The 25127-nt window shown below is 42.4% G+C and overlaps 1 protein-coding gene across 2 annotated transcripts in view; it reads left to right on the top strand.

Annotated features, from left to right (window-relative positions):
• CERS6 (ceramide synthase 6) overlaps window positions 1–18006 on the top strand; it is a 289780-nt gene extending 271774 nt beyond the window's left edge. The window contains exons 9-11 of one of the 2 annotated variants that reach the window (XM_037044542.1): window positions 8302–8458; window positions 8998–9021; window positions 12304–18006. In XM_037044542.1, the coding sequence (XP_036900437.1) occupies window positions 8302–8458; window positions 8998–9021; window positions 12304–12456 (334 nt within the window). In that variant the 3' untranslated portion in view covers window positions 12457–18006. The remainder of the gene's footprint in view (window positions 1–8301; window positions 8459–8997; window positions 9022–12303) is intronic. The other variant, XM_037044543.1, reaches the window with a different exon arrangement.
• Window positions 18007–25127: the final 7121 nt, after the last annotated feature.

Genomic DNA, 25127 nt, shown 5'->3' with positions numbered 1-25127 from the left:
TGGAGAGGCAGGAGCAACTGTAGCCAGAGTCTCAGAGCTAAGGAGGCAAGAGTAATAAGACTAAGGAAGTCAGGAAGGAAGTGGAAGGAGTGTTTACCAGGAACAACAGATACTTTGAGCGTACCTTTTGGACCTACGTACCAGTTGGTGCATGGTAGGTGAGTGTGCCTGCATTTCTTAAAGGGCTATTGTTTGGTTTTCAGAATTTTTTGGAAAATTCTATTGCATCCTTAACATGGCAGAGAAATCTCACAACAAGAGCTTCGAGACAGACAGAGGTAGGGCTGACCTGAAGTCCTGACACCTATACTGCACACACAGTTTCTAAGATGACACGGTCTCTCTTCATGCTTCTGCTAAACAAAATGGGTTGGGCTGATGCATGAGTGATGAAATGCTGAGATTCTCCAAGAGCCCAGACTCTGCTGGAACCTTCGCAAGCAATTTTAGAAAGCAGAGAGAATGCATTCTTCCTGTCTTGCCAGCCTGCCAGCCTGAACATGATGGCTTCTGAATCTTCCTTTGAGTTCTTATTTGCTGAAAGGTTTATCAGGAGTACACAACCTGTGTTTTCATATAATTTTTTTAAAGATGGGAAGAGAAGGAGACCAGGGGATAATGTACTTAGACTAAAAACTGCAATATTGTGACTTGCATAATTAAATACTGTTTGAAGATCTTGATCCACTGAAAAAAAAATGTTGGTGTTGTATCTGCCCTTTCAACTTTGCAGGTTAATAATGAGATTCAATCTAATAAATGTAAAAATTCTTTCAACATCTTTCCAATGAAAGTATTACTCAAACTCTCTTAAAGCAAATATTTCAATGGACTAGAAAGTGACATATTTTACTGATGCTTTCTTACTGTTCTTCTCTAGAGATGCTTACTTTAAATTCCCATGTAGCAGTCCCAAAACACAGGCATAGGGTTGGATGCCATGTTCCTCATTGTCTTCTCTGGGCAATATATGGAGCACCTCACTCCTGGGAGCTGTACTCAAGGGGATAACCACACTGCAGGCTCTTTTGACCTGAAAGCTTTTCCTACACAGAAGTTGCTATTTAAATAGTTAATAAGAAAATACAGCCCTGGCTGGTGTAGCTCAGTGCCTTGAGTATGGGCCTTCAAACTAAAGGGTCACCAGTTTGATTCCCAGTCAGGGCAGATGCCTGAGTTGTGGGCCAGGCCCCCAGTAGGGAGCGTGTGAGAAGCAACCACACATTGATGTTTCTTTCTCCTTCCCTTCCCTTCTCTCTGAAAATAAATAAGTAAAATCTTTTAAAAAGAGAGAGAGAAAAGAAAATACAAATGGCCCCAGTCTCCAGCAACTACCTGTATGGGAAGCCAAGATGGAAGATACCCCCAAAAAGCCAGAAACTAGACCAGCCTCTCAATGTTCCTGTTGTAAATAGCGACACTCTAGGTAAGATCTTCCTACCAGTCCACTAGACCTCCCCTCTTTGCTTCCTTGTCAGAACCCAGTGGGTTCCCTCAGGGACAAGTTTGTGAACTCCATGAATGGCCCAGCTTTTCTTTAAACTGAGTTAATTGATTCAGAACCTACAAAGGTAAAACAAAGAATCTCACACTCAGAGTTCCAAATTGGTGTTTATGTGTGGTTGTAGTTTTCTCTCACCGCTGCAAAAAATACTGTTCAAATCCCAAGAGGAACAGAAAAGGGAGAAAAAGGCAAGGAAACCTAGGGGCAAGCTATGAGCATTCTGTTCCACCTCAACCCAGAAGCACTTAGCTCATTGGCAGCCTTGTTAGGAACAGTTTCTACAAAGGATGAGAGCAAAGAGCAGCCCTTCATGGAAGCAGGAAGAGGTTTGGGGAGGCTTCAGAGCCTGGTCTTCCTTCCTGCCCCTCTGCGGGGGTGAAGATGGTTTTATGCTCTCTTAGAAAACATGCAAGGGCCCTGGCTGGTGTAGCTCAGTGGATTGAGCGTGGGCCTGTGAACCGCATGATCGTGGTTTGATTCCCAGTCAGGGCACATGCCTGGGTTGCAGGCCAGTTCCCGGCGGGGGACTCACGAGAGGCAACCATACAGATGTTTCTCTCCTTCTCTCCTTCCTTTCCTCTCTAAAGATAAATAAATAAAATCTTTAAAAAAAAGAAAGAAAGAAAACACTCAAGGATGTGTCCCTGGAATCTCACTGTCTCTTAGATTCCTACCTGCCCAGAAGGCTCTAGCCTTATGAACCTTTTTTTGAAGTGAAGAATATTTGGAGAAGCACATGTGCCCCAACCTCACCAAAGAGAAACCGAATAAAAGGACACAGGGCTGTCTCTCCCATAATCTGAGCTGGATTCAGAAAGAAACTTTGATATTATATCTTAAATAGTTCGCATACATGACAAGGTAGTAGTGAAAGGCATTACATGGTGTTCAGTAATGAAGATCATTCTATGGAGACAAGGGTTGAATGGGGTGGGCCAAAGTTGGGAAACCAGTTAAATGAGCCCATTTGGGTCATTTAAGCAGGAATGGCCTCCCAGAAACCAGATTAGGGCCCAAGAGATCAAAGTCACAGGAGATAGGAGCAGGAAAAGAGAGGTCGGGGTGCACAGAAGCTAGGGCAGCGGGTATGGTGTTTAGTGCCGTCACTCGATGGTGGCCTGGCCCTGTGCATGGGCCAAGGGTGCAGAGCGAAGAGAGGTCTGGGAGGGCTGAGTGCAGAATCAGCTTTGGAACAGCAGGCCCTGAGGGCCCAGACCAGGAGATGGGGGTTCAAATTCCAGCTCACTCCCACCTGCTTGATCTGATCTTAGGAAAGTTACTTATACTCCCTGTGCTTCAGTGTCTTTATCTGTAAAATAAACATAATATGGTAGTATTTAAAAAAAGAATGACTTCCCCATTGTTCTTATTTCATGAGCATTAAATGAGTTGGTGCAGATTAAGGGTGAGCCCAATTCCTGGCATCCAGCTGATGCTCAGGAAAGAATAGCTAGTGTAAGTGTCTGCTCCATAAGGGGTCTCACAGGAGTGTTGGAAGGGCTAAGTGAAACCATGTACAAAGTGTGTTTGGCACAGTGCCCAGCACGTAGTAATCACTCAGCAAAGGGCACTTGCAGAGAGCCAGGTGAAAGTCTGGTTTAGGGGCATGTAGGCAGCTAAGAGCTGGGCAGGGGGTTGGAAACAAGTACACTGAAATCAGGATACACCCGAAGGACATGGCCTTGGCTGGAGGGACTCAGACTGTTGGCAAATCAGGAACATAGAAAGGTAGACCAGGGGGTTGGGCATTCAGGTAGACAGACAAAAAACAGGGCACCAAGAGGGCAATGGCTAATTTTGAGAAAAACACCTGTCCTACCTGGGATGTCACCAGGTACAAACTTCCTGTGATCTGAGGGACCAATGGCTAAGTTTGGCCAGGCTATGACTTAAACGTAAAAATAACTGAATTGACCCCATGTCTTACTCGGGTAGGAATACAGCAGAACTGATGTGCCTGTTGCTAAATGAAAGATCCACGGCTCATCCGTGTTGGAGTTTATCTTCCCGTTAGGGATAGAGGAATCACTTCTATGTGAAACCACCCTCCTGAAAAAGAGCTTGCAGACAGATACCAGCGTTGTGGGGAAATCAGAGCTGCGGGTGGGCCTGTCTTGTTGAAAGAACTTTGCCAGTGAAATTTTCAGCCCTGAAGTAGCCCTGACTCCCCAACCCTTGACCAAAACGTTGCTTAATGCTGGAGCTTTTATTACCTTAGAAAAGCAGGACGAAGAGACTACATTATAACAGTGAGTTAATTAACTGACTCTTTATCAGGTGTTAGTGCTGGTGGTTTCTGCTCAGAGTACAATTTAATTGCTTTTCTATCAGCCTTTACTTTTAAATGAATAAAACATGTCAGGAAATTATCGATAATCTTTAGGTAGAATCTATTTTTCATTTGTGTTTTGTGTAGAGCAAATGAAAATATATGTGAGAGAGACACACATCATGAATCTATTGAGCTTTGTCTGGGAAAGCAAAGTCAAGACCATTCAAAAGCTCTGAAGCAAAAAACACCCTAATTTTGATTGTAAAGCAAATTTCTCTTTTTAAGGTGTCCTCACTGGTGTTTCCCAGTGCTCCTTGAAGTGACTCCCTGACCCTAACTCTGCTAGGCAAGCACTCTCAGCTCTCCTTGGGTAGCTGATATGAATCTCATTTTACTGCTGTGGCTTTTTATATAGATCATTCCAGAAATAACAACCCGAGGCTCAGAGGGGGGTCTTTGGTGAGGGAGAGGGGAGAAGGGGCAGAGGCAACGTCTGTGTGCGCCGTGGGCTGTGGTCTCATCATAAGCATGCACTGAAAGCAAGGCTGTTCATCTAACTTTTCATATTAAAGAGAATCAGTTTCAGCTTTGTGTTGACTCAGGATGAGGAATGGAGAAATGGAGCTCTGGCTGGAGCTTTTCTGAATGAGTTGCCATTGAAGGTCCTTTTACACTGTGCTGCGTGACATTAGGAGGCCTACGGGGAAGGCAGATGTCACACTGATGCTTAGACTATTGAGTAAGGCCTTATCATAGTAAAATGAGACTGTGTTTTCTTTGCTTAAAAAAAGATCATAAACTTTTCTGCATGAATGCATGCATCTCCCCTCCCCCCACCTCATATAACCTGTATAATAACCGTGATAATCAAATTTAAGGTGAAGCACCCATTAAAGGTAAGCATGAGAGAAAGTAACTATAGGGCATAGTCATTAAATTCTTATGATTCATTAAACATCCATTAAAGTAAGCCATCAAGGCCAAGCCCTAGGGGGTGGTAACCGGTGCATCTGCAGGTCACCAGTGAATTGCACAGGCACACATTTCTTTCGAGAACCCTGCAGGAAGAGAGGAGTGTCGACTGGAGCCGTTCATTTGTTGTTAGACAGGATTCGTGGAAGGAAGGGTGTAACCCGAAGAGCAGGTGATTTCTCTGCTGTGACCCAGACTTTGGCAGAAGGTTCTGGCCAAATACATCTAGGGGAGCATGTCTGACACTTGCATGATGTGCCATCTAGTGGTTAAGTGAGCCCAACATTAAGGCAAAGGAAGATGATCCTTTCTGGTATCTTACACAGACAAAACTGTCCACCACTGTATTTGGGCAGCGGTAGGAGATTTGATGCCGTAGGCTCACTAGTTATGGGGGCAGGAGTCTGTTTGGAAGCCACATGTGGAACCCAGAGTACTGAGGCGGCGGGGAAGGACACTGATACAGTGATTATGCAAACCAAAAGTTGCACACTGGCAGTGTTTGGCCCACAAAGTACTTTTTCCCATTTTTTTATTGAGGCACAATTCACATATACAGTGTAGTACACAGATCTTCAGTGTACAGCTTGCTATATCTTTACCTTTGTAAATGTTTACCCTTGTAAACATTTACTCCATATAACCACCACCTGGGCCAAGCTATAGGATGTTTCCATCATCCTGGTAGCCTCCCTCCAGACCCCTCCCAGAAATCCATCCTCATCATAACCGCTAGTCAGAACTCTGTAACCAGAGATTTGCAATGGCATCGTGAAGGTACACACTCCTATCCCTAACCTCTGAGAAAGTATAAAAGTCTGTATTCACCATTCTAGTAGTTTGCCAAAAAAAAAAGAGAGAGAGAGAGAGAGAGAGACAGTCTTCTTACTCAAAATTCTCTGTGGCTTCACAGTCCCTCTTTCTTGGGTTTATTTTGGAGTCCAGGAGACGTAATAATCTCTCTTTTCCTGGTCTAAATACCTAACGCATTGTTTTCCTTACCAAGCTTCTCCCTAAAAGATACATCCGTTCGGTGCACTCATTGAATTTTCTGCAGGCAGAGTGTCTCTGCAGGCAGCCAACTGAATTTTGAAAGAAATCCCATTACTTTTGAGCAGCATGTCAGAGGGGCCGCCAATTGTCGTGGTAGAGCCTACGAATTCTGATGCAGCACTGCAAAATTCACACGAATGTCACGTCACCAGTGGCCACATGACACTCTCTTCACATGAAGCCAAGCACATCGTAATGGTGAGAAAGGTTCTCACCCTGTGACCCAGCCAAGGCTGACGCATCCCCGAGAGCGTCATGCATCGTTGTTGCTATCTCTACAGGACCGCTTTCTGTGCAGATTAAACTACAGTCTCACTGACAGCAAAATTAGTAGTCTGTCAGGAAGCCGAGGTAGTTCTGAAGTAAAACTATTGTTATAATAAATAAGGCAATAATATAGGCATTATCCTAATTTAGTCTTTTTTTACAAATAATTTGCATTTTTTCCTAATTATTTGAAATGGATTTGGAAAATGGAAGAATGTAAAGAGGATAATATACACAATCTCTAATCCACCAAAGAAAGTCTATAGTGGCTTCGATCAACTCCTTTTAAGGAAATATTATTCTTTTTGTGTGTGTGTGCATATGTTTTTTATGGAGTTGAGATGATATGTGTTATCATAAGAAACTCTTGAAACATGTTTAATACTTAAAATGACTTCATAATTTCTGTGTTAAGAATGAAAACTAATTTTTTACCATTTTGTGTTATTGGAAATTTTGATTGCTGTTTTTAAAATAGTTATAAAGATTTAAAGTCTAAATATTTAAAATGAAGTCTTTGACTTCCTACCATACTTGCTGGCCAGAATTTCCAGAATAGTATTAAACAATAATGGTGATATTGGCTGTTTGTTGCTTGTTCCTGGTTATAAAGGCAAAAATTGATGTTTCTTAAATATGATTACAGCTGCTGATTTAAGTTGCTTAAAAATCCTATTAAATAAGTCCTATAAATTCTAAACTTTAAATATCAGTGATATAGAATTGGATATTACCAAATGTCTTTCATTGCTATTGAAATAATGAGGTTTATACCCAGATGGATATATGATATATTATAGTAATACATTTCCTGGTATTTGTCCCCCTCCACTAGAACGAATACTACTATAGCACAGAGTAATAAACTTCCAGTGAATTGTCAAATTCAATTCCATACTGTGGATTTTAGGATTTTAATATCCAAGTTTATTGTTCTTCAGAGACAACCAGTGAGGCAGGGTTAGAGACACACTATTCTCATTCTTGTCTGTAAGTGTGGGTTGCTGAAATTGGGGATAGAACCTTTTTCTGTCTATTTTTTTCTTTATATCTTATCACAGTTGCAATAGTGGGTTTTTTATTTTGTGGACTCATAAAGTACTTTTCTTAACCTCTCTCAAAGCACTATGATACTTGCTCTCTTATTAAAAAAAAAAAAAAAAAAACTATCTGCATGTCCACCTTCTGTTGCATGAGCACTTTGTGTCTTAAATTCAAGAGTTTTTCGTCCCTCCCCCTAAGCCACTAAGTATTGTCCACCTAACCTCTCCTGGGGGATCCCAGCAAAGCGCTGCAGTGGCAGGGGTGGAAATACACTTAGGTGAGTTATATCAACACTCCTGGATTGCCAAACCAGCCCTCCAACCAGCTAAGGAGAAACACTGGGAAGTAAGAGGGATTCCAAAGTTCTGTGGGTATTATTCTTGCCTGTGGCAGCAATCTGAGCCCGGGAGGTCTGAGTCGACTTCCAAAGCCTTGGGAGCAGACCCAGCGGGAAAGCACTGAAACCAGCTCTCCTGTACCCGCCCAGGTGGCTGCTCTATTCTGGTCCTGATGGTGCGTTACAGAGGGAATCAGTGACCCCAAATACTTTTGCCGACCTCAAGTACATGCTCTTAAAACTAAGTACATTCATTAAAGTCTAATCATTTTTTGACATCTTTCTAATACTAGACTCAAGGCATCATTTCAAACTATATCTTTCGATTGCCAATTCTTTCCCAGGGGAAGGCTTATAAAATTAAGAACCCTCTGGGGGCTCCCCTACAAGACTATAAACCACTTGAGGACAGCAAATAGGACTGAAGTACATTCTAGCTCCCACTGTACTAGGCATGTGGTTTAAACATAGGGCTGTTGAAATTGATCCATCCTTTTTTTCTTGGAGTGTAATGTTACTGAATGGTATTCCTCATGTATTCCAAGACCACAAGCAACTTCAAAAGCCCTTGAGCCAACAGAGGTAGAATCACAACTAAAAACTTAGTGGAAATTAAAGGAAGAAATGCTAACAAAAGTAAACGGGGAAGTACCCTATTCAAGCTAGAATCTAAAGGAATGTTTGCCATCAGGGAATAGTTCTGGTGATGACTCTTCCAAATACCCATTGGGCCTTGCACGGAGGGAGCGGTTAGTGGGTTCAGCTGACTTCTGGGTTCTGCACAGGCACTGGAGTTTCCCGGAAGGCAAAGCGAAAAGTCCTGCTCACTGACGCCTTTCTCCTTTTCCTCAGGGTGTTAAATACCACGCTATTTGAAAGTTGGGAGATCGTTGGACCTTACCCTTCCTGGTGGGTTTTTAACATTCTGCTGTTGCTAATACTAGGCCTGAACTGCTTCTGGTCTTACTTGATCATAAAAATAGCCTGCAAAGCTATTTCAAAAGGCAAGGTAAGATAAAATTCACCATTTCTAGTATGTCCTAAATCATTATGTTACTTAATTTCTCTGAATCAATAAGAACATTATTTATTATTTCAGATTTCATCACAATTGATTTTTTCAAAGTTTAGAATGACCTCCCTGAAACACAAACCAAATGTTTGTTGTCTTCTATTTAAGTTGTAGCATTGCCTTGCTGATGATTTCCGGTGTTCTGAATTTATAATTTCAGATTTAATAATAGATTATTTGTTGTGTTCTCTCCTTCTCTCTATCTCCCTTGGTCCTTCTCTGGTTATACTTATACGGAACACAAATTTAATAACGTATTTGCTTTTATAAGAAGGGTTACTATGCAGTGTGCCCATTTATCCCTTTTCCAATAAAATTTAGTTTCTTTGGTTAAAAAAAATGGACTCATGAGGCTGATTTGAATAAAGCTTCTTGAGCCCCAGCCTTTCTGTGAAGCGCAGTGACTTTTCTAGAATGTTCTCTATGACATTTTCTTATTTTCGTTGTTTGTTCTCTTCCTTCTGCCCCCCTGGAAGGCTGGGAAGTGGAACCCTTTACATGTAAGTTCCCCACCACCCTGTGTCCTTGTCCCGGGTGCCACGTTAGCCTGCTGCCGGGGCACTCAGATGCTTTCGTTTCCATGCATATTGTTCTGTCTCATCTGTTGGCACTGGCTGGAGGCTCTAACTGAGGTATGGCTCCCACCAGCTGCAGAGGGATACTGGGAACAGCTCAGTTCATGTCCTTTTGTGTGAGTTTGCCCTCTGCTGAACTTTGCATGATCCCACAGAGAAGGAGAGGAGTTTTTTCAGCAGTGTGTAGCAAACAGAAAAAGACTGAAGTGAAGTAGGAGAAAGAGAAGTAAGTTGGGGAGAGGAGCAGCACAGTCTCAAATGAAATACTCAGCATTAGCTCCTTTGCTTGGTCTGCCCTGGACCACAGGGCAGCACTTAACCAACCACCTTGTCCTCAGCAGGGAATCAGAGCTGACCCTCCCACAGAGGGCCTTGGGGCACCTCGTCCTGGACTATGAAGCCAGTTCTCAGTGTCAACCCTTGTCATATTATTCCACATGATCATGTATGAAAGAAATGTGCACCTGGACCCTATATGTCCCTATGAATCAACGTCACCCAAATAATATAATAAAAATAAATAAATCCAAAATATTTTGATCAATGCATTGTTTAGAAGCAAAAGGCTTTTTTTCCCTGTGAGCCCTTACTCTTTGACATTAGTATGTATCTCTGCTTGCATGCACAATGCTGTCAGCAGGATAACGATGACGGAAGGTACGAGGAGCGATGATTAGGTTACTTGTGTCCCCACTGCATTGCTATTCCTAGCAGACATGTTCTCTCCTCTCCAATTTATTCCTTCACCTTTACGGAGAGACAGTCATTAGTTTTAATCCACATCTCAGGCTTCACAATATTTTAATTGGTATTACTGCTCACCTAGGACAGTAAGGTTCATGGCCATAGGTTGTGTACTCCATTTTTTGTGGGTTATTTTAAGACATTCTAAATTGTTTCTTTCTTTGAAGGTAGCATAGCTATAGATCTTCTTCCAGTGCAATTACAAATAATCTTACTAATCATGCAAATGTAAATTAATCACTCTCTAAAACTGGAGTTTTCTTTTCTACCAGCTGCTTAATGTATGACTAACAGGTTACTAAATGAAATGAAACTCTACTACAGTGCCACCTCTGTGACCGTGGTTTTTAAGTTAAAAGCATCTTTACAACCTACTTGTTTTGATGTTTCAGTGTCTAAATCTTCCTGGAGACGGTCCTTGTGAGGTTTGCCTCACCCCAGGTGGCATGGAGTGAGGTCCATTTGTACACTGTCTCCTCGGTCATCTCCAGTCCCCTCGCACTTAACAGAGGCCATATTGTCTCATAGCGGCGGCTTCTCCACTTGGCAGGGCACTGGATTCCAGGGTTGTAAAGTTGGGGAGTCGTGGTGGCATAGAGAGGACATAACGTGAAAAAACTCCCCCAGATGGTTCTAATATACGTCCTGGGAGACTTTGCCAAGTTGCCCCACCCACCTTCCAGAGAATCGCAGGTGACTAGATTGGGGAAAGTTCTAGGAATCCAGGCCAGCAGGTCCCTGTTGCCACCCCACTTCGAAAGTAAGTCAATGGCACTCAGTTACTCAAAGGTCTTAAGATCTTGGAGGTAAAAATGCTTATTACTATAATTTAGACTTAGAGAGTAGGAGGTTCAAACTCTTTTAATATTGAAAGCAGTAGAATGTTTCCTTAATTTCTCCTGAAATTAGAGGGAGGAACCCCCCAAAAGAGAATTTATTAAAAATTGTATATTACTACATGTTTAAACTTCAGTCACCTTCAAAGTTCTCTCCATTTGATGCAATATACCTATCAAGACATTTTTTTCCACTGCTCAAAATAGTTTTTGGACATGTCAATTTTGATGCCTTGTAGTATTTCTGCCATTTTTTTGTTTCGCCTCTTCCACATCAGCAAAATATTTCACTTTAAGGACTGTTTTCATCTGGGGAGACAAAAAATAAAGTCACTTGTGGTGAGATCAGGTAAATTGGAAGGGTTGGGTATGTGGTCATGCCATTTAGGTCAAAAACTGCTGAACACTCAGCCTGGTGCGGGCAGGTGCGCTCGTAAATCAGCTGTCATGAAATGGGCAAGTGCTTTGAAAGAGTCTTCAAACAAAACTCACTGAGGCCCAGTGCAGCCTCTCACAGCAACACCAGCTGGCACACTGATGCAGATGGGTTCCTAGAGCACTCAGCCAGAGGGAAGACTGCACTACAAGGCACTCGCCCTCCAGAAGATAATTCAGGTTTTTTAGTCCCCTCTTGTACTTCTATGCCAGACAGTATTGATTTTTTTTTTCATTTTTTATGATAAGGTATAGGTTTCTATCCGTTGTCTTATATGACCATCTTCATTACTTAATGAGCCTGAATGGAGGACGGAAGAGCCCTGGAATGACAGGGACGAATTCATGGTGATTCAGTCAGTAGATTTTCCTTGGGAAATATTTAAAACTAACCCTCAGCCAGCAGGTTCTCAAAATACTCCCTACTGCCACTAGTTATTATGCCATATATAAAACAAAATTTCTACTTAATTCTAACAGAGAAGAAAACCAAATTAAGTCATGAAACAATGCATTGCAAAAAACAAGTAAGAAGGATGTTTTGATTAACTGCGTTAGTGAATGTCTCCATGAGTGTCGTCAGTGGAGAGCTGACTTTAAATGACTCTCAAAGATGAAGTGGTCATCAGAGTGCAGACTGACTCACTCGTACCAAATTCCTACCGTGCCATCTCAGCAGTGCCGTAGGCCACTTTGCTGGTCAAAGCGCAACTCATGGTCTAACACATTCTCAATATAGAAAGGTACTACACAGAGGTCAGCAAGCCCTGACCTGTGTGACTCAGTTGGTTGGGCATTATCCCACAAAGCGAAGGCTTGCCTGTTCGATTCCTGGTCAGGGCACTTGCCTGGGTTGTGGGTTTGGTCCCCAGTTGGGACGTGTGTGAGAAGCAACCGATTGATGTTTCTCTCCCTCTCTTTCCCTTTCCCTTCTCTCTAAAAATAAGTAAATAAACCCTTTCTAAATAAAAGATCAGAAAATCTAGCCCACATTTCTTAATAACTAACTTTGTCCCCCAAACTGTATATCTTCAGTAAAAGGGAACTAATTACTACGGCAAAGTTTTTGTCCTCTTTGATGTTTTAACATTTTAACTGTTTTGCCTTGTATATGATTGCATGTGATCCTGAGCATGCCATACCTTGATGACACCCTAGGGGGTGGTTATACTCACCTTCTTGTGTTCCACAGGTGTCCAAGGATGATCGAAGCGATATTGAGTCTAGCTCAGATGAGGAGGACTCGGAACCTCCAGGGAAGAACCCCCACACTGCCACTACCACCAATGGAACCAGTGGTACCAACGGGTATCTCCTGACTGGCCCTTGCTCCGTGGATGATTAACTACTCCGGAACAAAGTGAACTGTTTGTTCCCAGAAGTATTTAATAAGTTGCAAATGCAGTTCCTTTCATAATATCTCAGCACCAGAAACAAAAATTAGGATTATCAAAGCATTTTGAATAGTGCACTGCCATTTGTCCCGTCTATGAATGAAGAAGAATTATCATTCTCTGTATGTAGGCATGCTGTATGTAATTGACACAAGGGAACAGTATTTGCATTTGTATTGTCTTAGAATATTATTTATTTTTTTTGTATTTGTTTGTAAATCTGTGGACGAAAGAGGGTTTCCTCACTCCTTCCACTCCCTGGGTTGATGACAATGAGGGAGATGCTCCATCTGCTTCTACTCCTTTCTACTGCTGTAGGCCCGTCTGCTGGGAGCATCAGCTTCATTAGTCTTAGAGCAGGCAAAACCCAATGCAAGATTCTCATACAGCTCCCAGAGAGGTTTGCTTTCGTCATGTCAGTGCCCATGTAGAAACGGCCTGTAGTCTCCACGACCATTCTCCCACTATATCGTTTAACCAGGATGAGCTAGGTTTTGTTAATTTTCACTTGTCATGGTCGTTTAGCAGTTCGGATGAAAGAGTATCATTGTTGGAGGGCTTTTTAAAATTTCTTTTGTGTTAAGTTGTTTTTGGGGAGGCTTCATTTCTTGGGCACGAAGCCCAGATTTCTTCAATGAGTGTGATTGCTAGTTGGGGATTCACCCTGCTGGTCACAGAGACTTTTTTTATTCTCTATTATGAGGTCAGTGCTCTGGCTCTGAAGGAAGATATTCACTTAAGGTCACAGGTACAGAGAAATCACTCCTACTATCTGGGACTTTTCCGTGATCTGAGGATAGCACAAAGAGAGCAGCTGATTGCAGCCATGTCTTTCCACGGCCCCTGAAATTGGCACAGTCTCGCGGCGCAGTCTCGTGTGGTGTCATGAGAAGAAAGACGCTGAGTGTATTTTGCAACCAAAAAAAAAGAGTTCCAAGAGTTGGCAAAGGTCACCTCTAGTGCAAAGCACTTTATTGCACCAGCTTTCAAAGAAAGGGTCCTATCCAGTATTTGATTTTGATGTTCTTATTTTTCCTAATCAAATTAAGCGAATGGGAGAAAGACCCTTTTACCCTTTGTCTTTTCCCCCTACACAGGATTCAGAAAAACCTTCCCATTACCCAAACAGCATTGCATTCTGGGTCCCTTTGTTTGCTTCTTTGAAGACCTGTTCTCTTTACAGGATGTTTTTTACTCAGAAGAAAAACAAAAATTGGACTGGACACTGACAATATTGGCGATGAGCAAGACTCCTGAAAAATAAGTCTCCGTCGTCTCCTAGGTGGCAGTGTTATTTGTGTAGAGATGAGAAAACCATACCCGTAAACCAAAGATTCCGTCTCCTTTCTTCCAATTTTTCATGAGCAGGAATTAAAAGATACCACAAACACTTGCTTCATAAACCAAAAAGACCATCCTGTAAAACAAGGGTTTGAAACCACAGTGCGGTGACAGAAGTGTGCAAATCAGGGTGGACAACAGCCAAACCCCAGGGTGTGAGTGTGCTGCTCGGAGCCATTCACCTTCCATTCAATTTTTTGAAACAATTAAAACTTTGTACTCAAGATTTACAACTTCTAATTAAAGTGCTCCCAAACAAAAACCTCACACTGTGATGTTAATTTAAGTCTTTCTCCACTTAGTTACAAATAGAATGTTTCTGGTGTGGTCCAAAGTAATCATTGAAGAGTCTTGAAAATGCGTCTGCCTGTTTATTGAAACAACTAATTCTTTGTGTAAGTCCTTATTATTTTGTTTCGCAATACTGGGCTGTGTCTAGGAGTGTAATTCACGGATGGTTTGAGTTTGTAAGACCAATCATAAAACATCACACGTACTTGTTAGTCATCTCAATATCAGCTAAGATGCAAATAAATAAAAAGTAACAGCAAGCATGTTGTAGCTGAAAATGTTGTAGGTGAGAATTTACTATTTCATCAACTAAAACATGGAAGAGCATAGTGGATTGTACCTGCTCGAGTGTGTAGAGCAAGTCCTCTCCATGGGTGGGATAAACCAGAGAATCATGGAGGGTGCAAGTTCGGATTATCCGGCACCCTTTGGCACAGAAGAACAATTTCAAAGGGTTAGCTTATAAATTATTGAAGAAGAGTTGCATAAAAGTAAGTACATTGAGTCCATCCTCAGCAAAGACAAACCTAAACAATCTTTTGTTTTCCCAGAAATCACTTCTAAGAAGGACTGGGAATACTTAGAATGATGGCATTAATTTAACAGGGTCCCCCATGGATCTGCAGGTTTTTATTTCATTTTACATTTTAGAACAAAGAGTTCTTTTTGATGAAGGAAAATAGTGTTTGTAGGCCTCTGGAGGTGAAAAATAATACATCTCTGTCTACTGCTCTCCCGTGGTGGCCTGATGAGAGAAAACCATGTGAGGTACCTTCTACCCGAGCCACGCCATAGTTCTGGCAGTGTGTTTTGTAAATTTGGCTGTGGTTAGTGTTTAGATTTAAGTTTGCCGTTAATTAACTTAGCCTATGTTGCTATCTCCTTCTTCCTGGTCACATTCAGACTTTCCCAAGGTACAACGGAGTATGTAGGAAGGAATCTAGAAAAAGTATGTTTCATTCTCTGATGTTATAGCTTTTCTATATCTCTTAGTGGAGAAAAAAGTAGAAAATTGAGTAGAATTTGGCCTTGGGTCAATAAATGATAGAAATGTGTGATCTATATATGTATATGTATGTTTCTCCAAAAATGCGATAAGACCAAAATATCACTGACTCATTATTATTATCCATATTCCTTTCACAAAAACCATTTACTATATACAATGGAAACTTCCTGCCTCTCTCTCAACTTCCTGTCCATTCCACCCATACAGCTGAGAGTCGTGGAATCTTGTCAGTCTCTTAGCCTCAGAACTAAATATTGCAGAATTAAGATCCTAGAGGGCCTAAGGTCAGCATGTAAGCCAAATACAGTTCTCATTTCTAAATGTAGTCATGTGAATGCTGAGAATGGGGAGTAACTCGCATATTTTGCATCTTAAACTGTATGTTGGAAAAAATGCATATGATTGCTGCTTCACCTCTGGGTGTTATCAACATCTGACTCCTGCTAGACAAAGGTGTTCTGAGGTACCATCAGATAATAAAATGCACCTGATGGAGATACTAGGCAGAAAGGGTTGATTTTCCAAAGAAACCAAGCAGTTGGGTGAGAAAAATAACTCTTTAATGAGGTAAGATTAGATCACCTTTAGCCAGAATGGTGGGTGAACCTCAAAATGTCCAGTTCTGTTGCCAAACTTTCCATTCTGAGTGTGTATATATGTGGTAGAGTTTGAACTTGAGCAAATTTAATGGTTCCACCTTAGATAGAAGGGACCTGGATCTTCCACTTTGTGTGTTTTAACCTCATTGTCACTTGGGCTGAAGTAAAAACCGACATTTTATTTCTGCTTACCTGAGTCTTTGCAGAAGAGCTCTTCACCAACGAACGTTATGGACACCTATGATTGTCCCCAGTCTGTTCCCGATTGTTTTCATTGATAGTTGTTTTCATCCCTTCCTTGGAAATGCTAATGCCAAAGTTGCCGGAATATTTGAAATTTTTTATTTGAAGTATAGAAAGTGCACAGAATAATTCCAAAGGTGTTAAAAAAGATTCTGTTATCAGTATGTGTGACGATGTCATTACGTCCAGAGAGGTTCAAGAAACCCTTTGGAAAGAAAAGGTTCTATGTTTACATCTCATGTACTATTTGAGATCTTAAGATTCCAATTAGCTTACTTTTCTTTGTCTTGGACTGATTCCTGATTTGTTGATAAACAGTAGTAGCCCTGAAATGTTTCTAATCTTCAAATAAGAAAAAATCAGATCAAAGTCAGACTGACGACGAAGTGCTGATAAGGCACTCCCAGTTTCCAAGTCCCTGGTGTGGACAGAGCAAATGCGGTTAGCTGTAGTCACTGCGTTCAGTGGCGTTCTGTCTATGGAAGAATGCTCTCAGTAATCATAACGAGTTCTTGAAGGCATGCAAAATGCAGCAAGATAGGGTTTTAATAAAGATATTGTTGTCCCCAGAGTCAATTTAAGTTTTTCTCAGCAAATTGAAATTGTATCATTCTCAAATTACCAAATAGATTAGCACTGGTTCACTACGGCCACATTTTAGTTCTTCACAGTAATAGTCCAGAAGAATTGTGTAGTTTGCCCTTGTGTGCAGGATCTCCTACGGCCCTGTAGGGGACTCTCAGGAGATGGTGAGGAGACCTACCTATCTGGCCACTCTGCTTTTGGAATTCCTCTAACATATACTCAGAGGGAGCATACCTTGTGATGGCTTTCATGGAGAATATTGTATTAAAGAACATAAAACACCATGAGTAACTGTTAATAAGATCTGCAGACACCCGAAAGAGACCCTTGATCTTTTCCGGGTATTTCCAACTTGAGTTCGACCCAAAGCCTTTGAAAGGAACACATTCCCAAATAGTCACAAGACAAGACAAGCTAAGTCTCGTCAGACCAAAGGAATAAAAAAAAAATCTCTGCAGCCGGATGGCATATTGTAAGGTGTCTCCAACAAGACTAGGCATTCTCAAGACTTCCCAGGAAGTGATGGGAGGGGACATTCAGCCTCAAACTCTGGGTCGTTTATCTCATTCACTCACATTCCCTTCAGCTTCATGGAACTCTTAAGAAAAAGAAGCCAGAATATTGTTATTTTTTTTTTGCTATCAGTTTCCCAATAGCCTTTGGATCAGTTGTACCCACACCTCCTTCTGATGCCATTTTTCTTAATAGCCTGTTGTTAAGCCTATTTTTCATAACGAGGGGCCGTGGAAGTTTGGCTTCTTATTTTGGTGTATTTCACATGGCCTGGAAACCAGGAACAACGGCGACAGTATGATTGGTACGTTAAGTCAGAAAAAATGGACTTTATTGATAGTTTGTTTTCTTTGGGATCTACAGTACTGTTTTAAAATTGTCATTGTGAAGCTACCCTTTAAAAATAAGGGGTTTTTAAAGATCAGTTGCCAAAGAGAAATTAGCTCTGTGATAGGGACACTTATGCGGTGATTTGGGGACTTTCACTCAGAGCTGCATCAGTTTAAACATGAAAAAAAATGCCCTCCGAGTTTGATTTCCAAAAGTCTTACAGTGCTGCTAAGCCCATGATTTCCACCCGCTCTTTGTTCCCCGACATAATCAGTTACCTCCACAGCCATTTGTTGTCCCTCAAAGGGGAGGGTTGTTAGTTTTTGGACTTGATTTTTTTCCATCCTGCAGTGAGGAACAGGATAGGTGGCAAACCTTACTTTTTTCTTAAGACAATTCAGTGCTCGAGCATCTTTGTTGGAAATAGAATGATGTGCTGTTAGCCAGTTAGAATTATGTTATGTACTGTTATTATGTTTTGCTGATTTTTATATGAAAATATAATTATTCATTCTTGATCTCTGGACACAATCGTTATTATGAGGATCATTTTACTTTGGAAACACTTTCATAATAAAGATAAGTATTAAGAGCACAGTGTGAATGGCCTTTTCTGTAAGCACTAGCTAGCTCATGTCGGTGATAGGCCACACCTTCCTGGACAAGACTCATTTCCAAGCTTGCCTCATCCTGCCAGTTTCTTGCGTGCCTCCTCAAATTCCAATGATCGCTATGATTACTGAACAAGTATATTCCATTTATGTGTCATGCGTGGTGTTTTATTGGGAATCTAGCTAAACTGCTCCACATACTGTTGCCCCAGCACTTATTTTGTTTGGCCATGTGGCCTCTAGGGCCTGGAACTGACACCAGCCCCTCATTCCGATGCATGCCCTGGACAGCAGCCCACGGGGTCACAAGTAAATTTAAGTCCCTGCTATGACCTCCCCAACAGCCCTTGTGAGCAACAGTCCCTCCTCCCCCCGCACCTGTATGCCTTACGCACCCCTTACGTGAGACCCCTGTGGAGCTCACCAAAGCTCTGTCCTTTTGATTTAAATGGATCAATCTGGCCTCCGCCAGCAACCCCAAAGCCCTCCACCCAGGAACCCTAATAAAGGCATGTGCCCCGTGTCCTGTCACTCTCTGCACCCTCCCTGCACCGCCCTGTACCTCCCTGTGGCCCTTGCGGCATGCTGTGTACTTCCCCCAGGAGCAGTGAAAAATAAACCTCTCTATTGCAACTTCTTCTGTGGTCTTTTGTTGAACCTTACTTCACCCTGTGCCCTACTCAACAAATGTTATGTTACAAAATTATGACATTTATATGATATATATACATATATGTTATAATATCTCTTTGAAAATGAAGCTGTAAGAACTTCAGTGTTAAATCATATGTAGTACTGCATTCTGGAAAAGATGTAATTTATGGAGATATCCATTCAAATATAGCAGACTTCTGATTTTTCCAAATTATAAAGGAGGCACTCAGGACTAACAATGCAAAGCATAACACGCCCAGAATTATCCCTCTCGGTCTCCGTCCAGTGCACCTCACAGGAGCCTGGCCGACATCGTCTTCTCTGGGTCTGTGCCCCACTTCACTAGACCTTTCTCTCCCTCCTCTGTCTGTCCTGTGTAACTCTGTCTTCCCCAGCTGCCTCCTTCTTCTCTAAACTCATGCCACCTAGTATCTCAAGAGCCATTAAAATAGCCCTGACATTCCACCAGACACACTACCACCACCGCCAGTATTACGAAAATAAGCAGACACCCCCTGGAAAATTTTGTCAGCGTTCGACCACCCCCAACAACAATCTGACTCCAAACACAAGTTATTCTAATAAACGAAACTACCCGAATTTCTCCAAGGCATGAAAAGATAAACAGTAAGCAAAAGCATCACCTTGGGAAGCCATGAAGCCTCTGTCCTGCAAGTAGAGCAGAGTCTAACTGGGTGAGGCTCTCTGCTGAAGGGCCATGATGCAACTCAGCTTCTCTCTAGGCCTCCTTCCTTGTTGCCGGGCCACCTCCTCTCTGCCACATCCAGCCTAGACACAGGTTATTTCTGTCCCCTCATTTTGTCCCCCTAGCCCTGCACTTGCTGCAGCAGAAGTAGTGGCAATGGTACAACTGCAGTGAAAGGTGGCAGAACAACCGAGGGGGAGGGGTGTGCCGCAGATCTACCGGGACGCGGGTGGTCTCAAAACCTCCCCACTGACTGGAGCCCGAGCGCCACACCCTTGATTACCCCAAAGCCACTGGAGTGTGAGGACACCAAAGTTACATCATTCCTGAACTTTAGAGTCAAAAACGTATACAAAGCCTGTATCGGTCAGAGTCTGGGCAGGAAACAGAAACCGCCCTCGGAGGGCTGAGTTGGAGAAACTTCAATAAAAGGACTACTTTCAGAAGTGTGGGTAGGATCACAAGATCAAACAGGAAAGTGAGGCACTCAGAGTCCAGCAAGCACGAGAAACCATTTCCACCCTTGGCTCTAACCAGAGGCCCGAACAGGTAGCATGACGGAGAGGACACCCTGTAGCGGAGGTAAATCTGGGTGGGGAACATACACCTGGTTATCTCTCTCTTCCTGCTTTCTCATGTCACCCATGGCTGAACCCAGGAATTTGCCAGTGGGAACCCAGAGAGACGCAGGTGGCAGGAGCCAGCCTCCCCCAGGAAGAGCAGAAAGAGCTGCAGGGAGCAAACAGAACCAGCATCAAAAGGCCACTGGTATTCTGGGAGACTTACCTAGGGCCAAGAGGAAAATAGGACAGGATAAATGTTTGTTGGAGAAACAAGTGAACCCGTTTAGGAGAGTGCTGGTAGAATATGAGTTTTTATACCCTGGCTGGTGTGGCCCAGTGGACTGAGCACTGGCCTGTGAACCAAAGGGTCACTGGTTAGATTCCTGGTCAGGGCACACATCTGGGTTGCAGGCCAGGTCCCCAGTGGAGCATGTGAGAGGCAACCACACATTGATGTTTCTCCCCATTTCTCCTTCCCTTCCTCCTTCTCTAAAAGTACATAAAATCTTTAAAATTAAAAAGAAAGAATATGAGTTTTTAAATTTTTATTTACTGACTTTAGAAAAAAGAGTAAGGGAGGGAGACAGGTAAACATCGACTTTATTGTTTCACTCTTTTATGCACTCATTGGTTGATCCTTGTATGTGGCCTGACCTTGGCGTATTGGGACAATGCTCTACCCAATGCTCTAACCGGGAGCTACCCAGCCAGGACTAGAATATGAGAGTTAGCGATTAATGTTCCGTCTGCTAGGAAGCAAGCTAGCATGAGGATGCACCTCCTCTCTAACTCTTTGTGAACTCAGCGTTGCCCTGCTGTGGACGCCTGTTTGTGTCACTGGTGATGAGGGGGGTCTGTGGCAAGCTCAGGTAAGGGAAACCACCTGTGGTACCAGCTTCCCAGACCCGTGTGCAAAAGGCATCAGGGCAGGAGGATGCAGCACTGAGGCCGGAGAAGGGTCTACAAACAGAGAGGAGCTGGGAGGAGAGGGTGTTGGAGAACTAGAGAAGTAATGAACCAGAATTGTGAACAAACAGGTGAGAAGGTCTAAGCCCTGCACTCATGACTAATTTCTGAAGTAACTCTTTAGGCAAGAGGTTTATTCCTCAACCTAATGAATAAAGACATTTGCATAGCCAAAGATAACTTAAACATCAAAGGCTTGGGTCCCTAGCTGCATCATCCAATCAGTTAAAAAATATTTGTAAAGAGCCTACTAGATGCTAAGAATTGTCTTAGGCACTAAGGACAGAAGCATGAAGTAGACATATGGTTCCTGTGTTCATGGAACTTACACTCTGGAAAGAAGGAAAAAAAAACAAAACAAAGAAACCAGAAGTACGTGTGCTAGGGCTACGGAAACAAAACATCACAGACCGGGTGCCCTGAACGACAGAAACTTACTCCGGTTCCAGCGGCAGCAGTCCCAGATATCGGTCTCAGGACTCTGAGTCCTGTCTCCTGGGGTCGCCTTCTCAAATGTCTTCATGCGGTCTTTTCTCTGCAAGTCTGTCTGCATCCTCATCTCCTTTCTTAAGGACAGCGGTCACACTGGGGGAGGGCCCACTCTACTCATATTACCTTAATCATGTCTTTTTATTTTTAAACACTGACGACATTTTTACTACATTAATTCCCCCCCGAAAAAAGACAAGATGAAGTTTCAAGGGTATCATAATTTGGCAAAAAGTTAAAATCCTCCATCTTCTGCAATAAACACTGATTACTGTGCACAATTTATTTCTGAGGCTTTTAGGGATATGCACATAGAATGCATGAATACGAAAGGTGCCTTACTTCATCAACTCCTTTTAAAATGTTTTATTAAATGTATTGGGGTAACATTGGTTAGTAAAATTATATATGTTTCAAGTATAGAGTTCTGTAACACACCATCTGGATCTTGCTTGCGTGTTCACCACACAAAGTCAAATCTCCTTCTGTCACCATATATTGGACCCCTTTTAACCTTTACCACCTCTTCCCATACCCTAATCAACTGTTTAAAAGCTTTATCTTCAAATACAGTCACCTCCTGACATACTTCAAGGTCAATCTGGGGGGCGCAGTTCAGCTCACAACACAAGGTAATTTCACATGGTGACAAAGGACAAAAGTAGTGAAGAAACAAGGTGGCTGCAGGGCGACCACCGAGCTTCAGACTGGACGGTCACAGACACCTCACGGACAGGGGAGTGGCACTAAGACCCTACTGACAGGAGGTGCGGGAGGATCTTGGGTGGTTGCAGTCAGCCAGCAGGAACCTGAGATGCTAAGTCTCCACGCTTGCAAGTTCAAGAAGCAGCAAGAAGGCCCATGTGGGTAAAGGAAAATCCCCAAAGGGGAATATGCAGGTGACAACATTCGAACGTTAGGGGGGCACAGGTCATATAGGGCCTGTATCCAGGGTCAGAAGGTGAGTTTTAGAGCAGGAGTAATGGAAAGCTTTCAGGGATTGTCATCTTTAGCAAGAAGAGAAAGAACATGGGCTAAGTACTGTCCATCCTGACCATGACTGGGAAAAAAAGATGACTTCAGCTTGGGGTGTCAGTGTCCGCAGGGGCAGTGGGCATCCCATGCCAAGGCGGGATGATGGGCACATGGCGGGAAGATGAAGAATTAAAGGACTAAGTGTTACTGAGGCTTCAACCCACAGTCAACAATGTAAGTCAGGACAGAGAATGAAGGTAGGTTTTGCTGTGACGATGCTGAGACCCTGGAGAAGAAGAACCTCCAAGTTACTTCAAAGAAAGTAACTTGAAAAAAATATGACAAATTGGCCATTATCAGCCTGGGGAACCTTAGGGAGAAGGGCAAACTTCCTGACTCAGTGTAGTTCTTTTATGTTGGTACTGAGAGCCCCTTTCTTTGTGTAGTTCAAAGACATCTATCTCAAGGACTATGAATTGACAAAGCACCTCTCTGGAGGAGGCGAACATCCAACAAGAACAATGCTTGCTTTGCAGGTTCTATAACTTCTGAGTGCCTGCCTGGATTAGCATAGCACTACCCAGCAAAAGGAAGGTGAGATGAAGAGGAGAAGAGACCTCTTAGGGCTACCCTACCGGGTGCCAGGCAATGTGCTAAGTGCAGAAGCATCTCAACCAAGCCATCCCTCCAAAAGTGCATACAACTCCACTCTTCTTATCCCCAGCAGTGATGTTCTATAAAATGACCATGAAGCACGGCTCCAAGAAAAAATACAGGGTTAGGTTCCTGCCAGCCTCTGGTCACAACATTTTTGTCAACTGATCAATACATAACCCTGTATTGTGTGTGCTTCTGTTTACAGGTGCTTCATTCAGCATATGTTGTTAATGTATTAACATTGACCCCACAGTCCAAGGCACTAGAACCCATGCCTGAAAAAAGCTCGACTGAGATGGATTCTTAAATTTTATGATGTTTTGCAAGATGCTATTAAATGACCATAGTTAAAAATTATATATTTATGATTTAAAATTATATTTTAAAATACTATACTCAAAAATATCTCTTCTGATTATTTTTTCACATTTTACTATCATCTGCACTTTTGGGAGATTTACACCTATTGTATTAGCATGATGAAAATATTGTATAAGTGTGTACTACTATGCATTCTTTCCCAACTCTGTTCGGTCACAATACATGGGTAGCTGGAAATTAGCCATTGTGGGAATAGTCACTGTATGGAAATTGCAAAAACTGCAAATCAGCTTTACCTATCTGTTTATTGAATGAGCCATTTGTTAAACATACGCCAACATGCTATGTCACCCATAACCTATAGACACTTCTTTGAAACTAGGGCTCAAAGAAGTGTTTGCCTTGTGTCGCCCAGTCACCAAGCAGTATAGTTGAGATTTGCCCCTAGACCTGAGTAATTTCGGAGCTTATGCATATCTTCCTGGTATAGTAGGTGTCTTTGAATGTTTGCACTTCTTTCTGAAGACTTGAGCTACCCAGACTTCGACTACATTTGAATTTTCCAATTGTTTTTTCTTATCTACCTCCTTTAACTTTCCCTTAGATCTCAGATTTTTACCCCAGTTGTTTTTATCCAACTTTCCCTCTTTTCAATATCATACTGTTTAGTGCTGTTGGCTGCATTGGGGACCCTTCTTAGCAAAGACCCTCAATAAATCCAACACATCAATGACTGACTCAGTTTTCCAAGTTCAATGCATCATTCAAGTTAACAAAGCACACACCTTCTTCCCCAACCTAACCCCAGAAAGCTTGCAAGGACAAATTTACAACCCAGAAGGCAGGTTTAAAAAGAATCAACTCAACCAGTTCAAAAATTAAATACATTGCAGACTAGAAAGATGGAAGATACATGGGTCATGGAGCTACTTAACGTGAGGTCTGCATTTTAGGACAAGCTGAAGCCTTGGCCAGGTGGCTTGGTTGGTTGGAGCTTTGTCCTGGTGCATCAGTGGGCTGTGGGTTTCATTTATGGTCAGGGCACATACCCAGGTTGTGGGTTCAATCCCCTGTTGGGGAGCACATGGGTGGCAACCAGTCAATGTTTCTCTTACATCTCTCTCTCACCCTATTTCTCTCTCAAATCTCTCAAATCAATAAACATATCCCCAAGTGAGGATTAAAAAAATAGGCTGTAAATCTCAGAGGGAAATTCTCTCAGGAGTGGGTAAGGGATGGAGTGCCGCCGAGTGAGGAAGCTGTAGGAAAGGACAGGGCAAAGACCACTCCTACTTTGTTCTGAGTCCTAGCAGTTAATTAAATTCACCAGGATTAAACTCTTTGCTCCTGTTACGTTTGATGACCTGGGCTTCAGTGAAGCCCATAAGCAAGAAATGTGTAGGGCACCAGGCCATTGGGAATCATATCACCGAAAATGAGTTTAAAATGATCCTTAGAATTTTAAGGCACTACAGGGCGCAAATTAATAGTAGAGGCTTCAGAGTGTGAAAGATGTGAGTTAAAAAACTGGCTACACTCTACATTAGTATACCAGCTTGGGAGCAAAGGTCTTAATTCCTCTAAGGTTCAGTTCCCTGCCATGTAAAATGGAAGAAATAATAACACAAACCTTATAACAGACTGTATGTAGTAAATATTCAGTAAGCACTAGCTGCTCTTATCACTGCAATCATCATTTTAGCTTTTGGCATGATAAATGAAGGCATTATTAAAGATAATTGTGTACAGAACACTGAAAACTATAACTA

This window comes from Sturnira hondurensis, unplaced genomic scaffold (assembly GCF_014824575.4).
Source record: "Sturnira hondurensis isolate 20B ecotype Veracruz unplaced genomic scaffold, ASM1482457v3 Scaffold0004136, whole genome shotgun sequence".
Classification (NCBI taxonomy): Eukaryota; Metazoa; Chordata; class Mammalia; order Chiroptera; family Phyllostomidae; genus Sturnira; species Sturnira hondurensis.
Note: the sequence above shows the minus strand (reverse complement) of the source record. Positions and strands in the feature narration are given on the sequence as shown.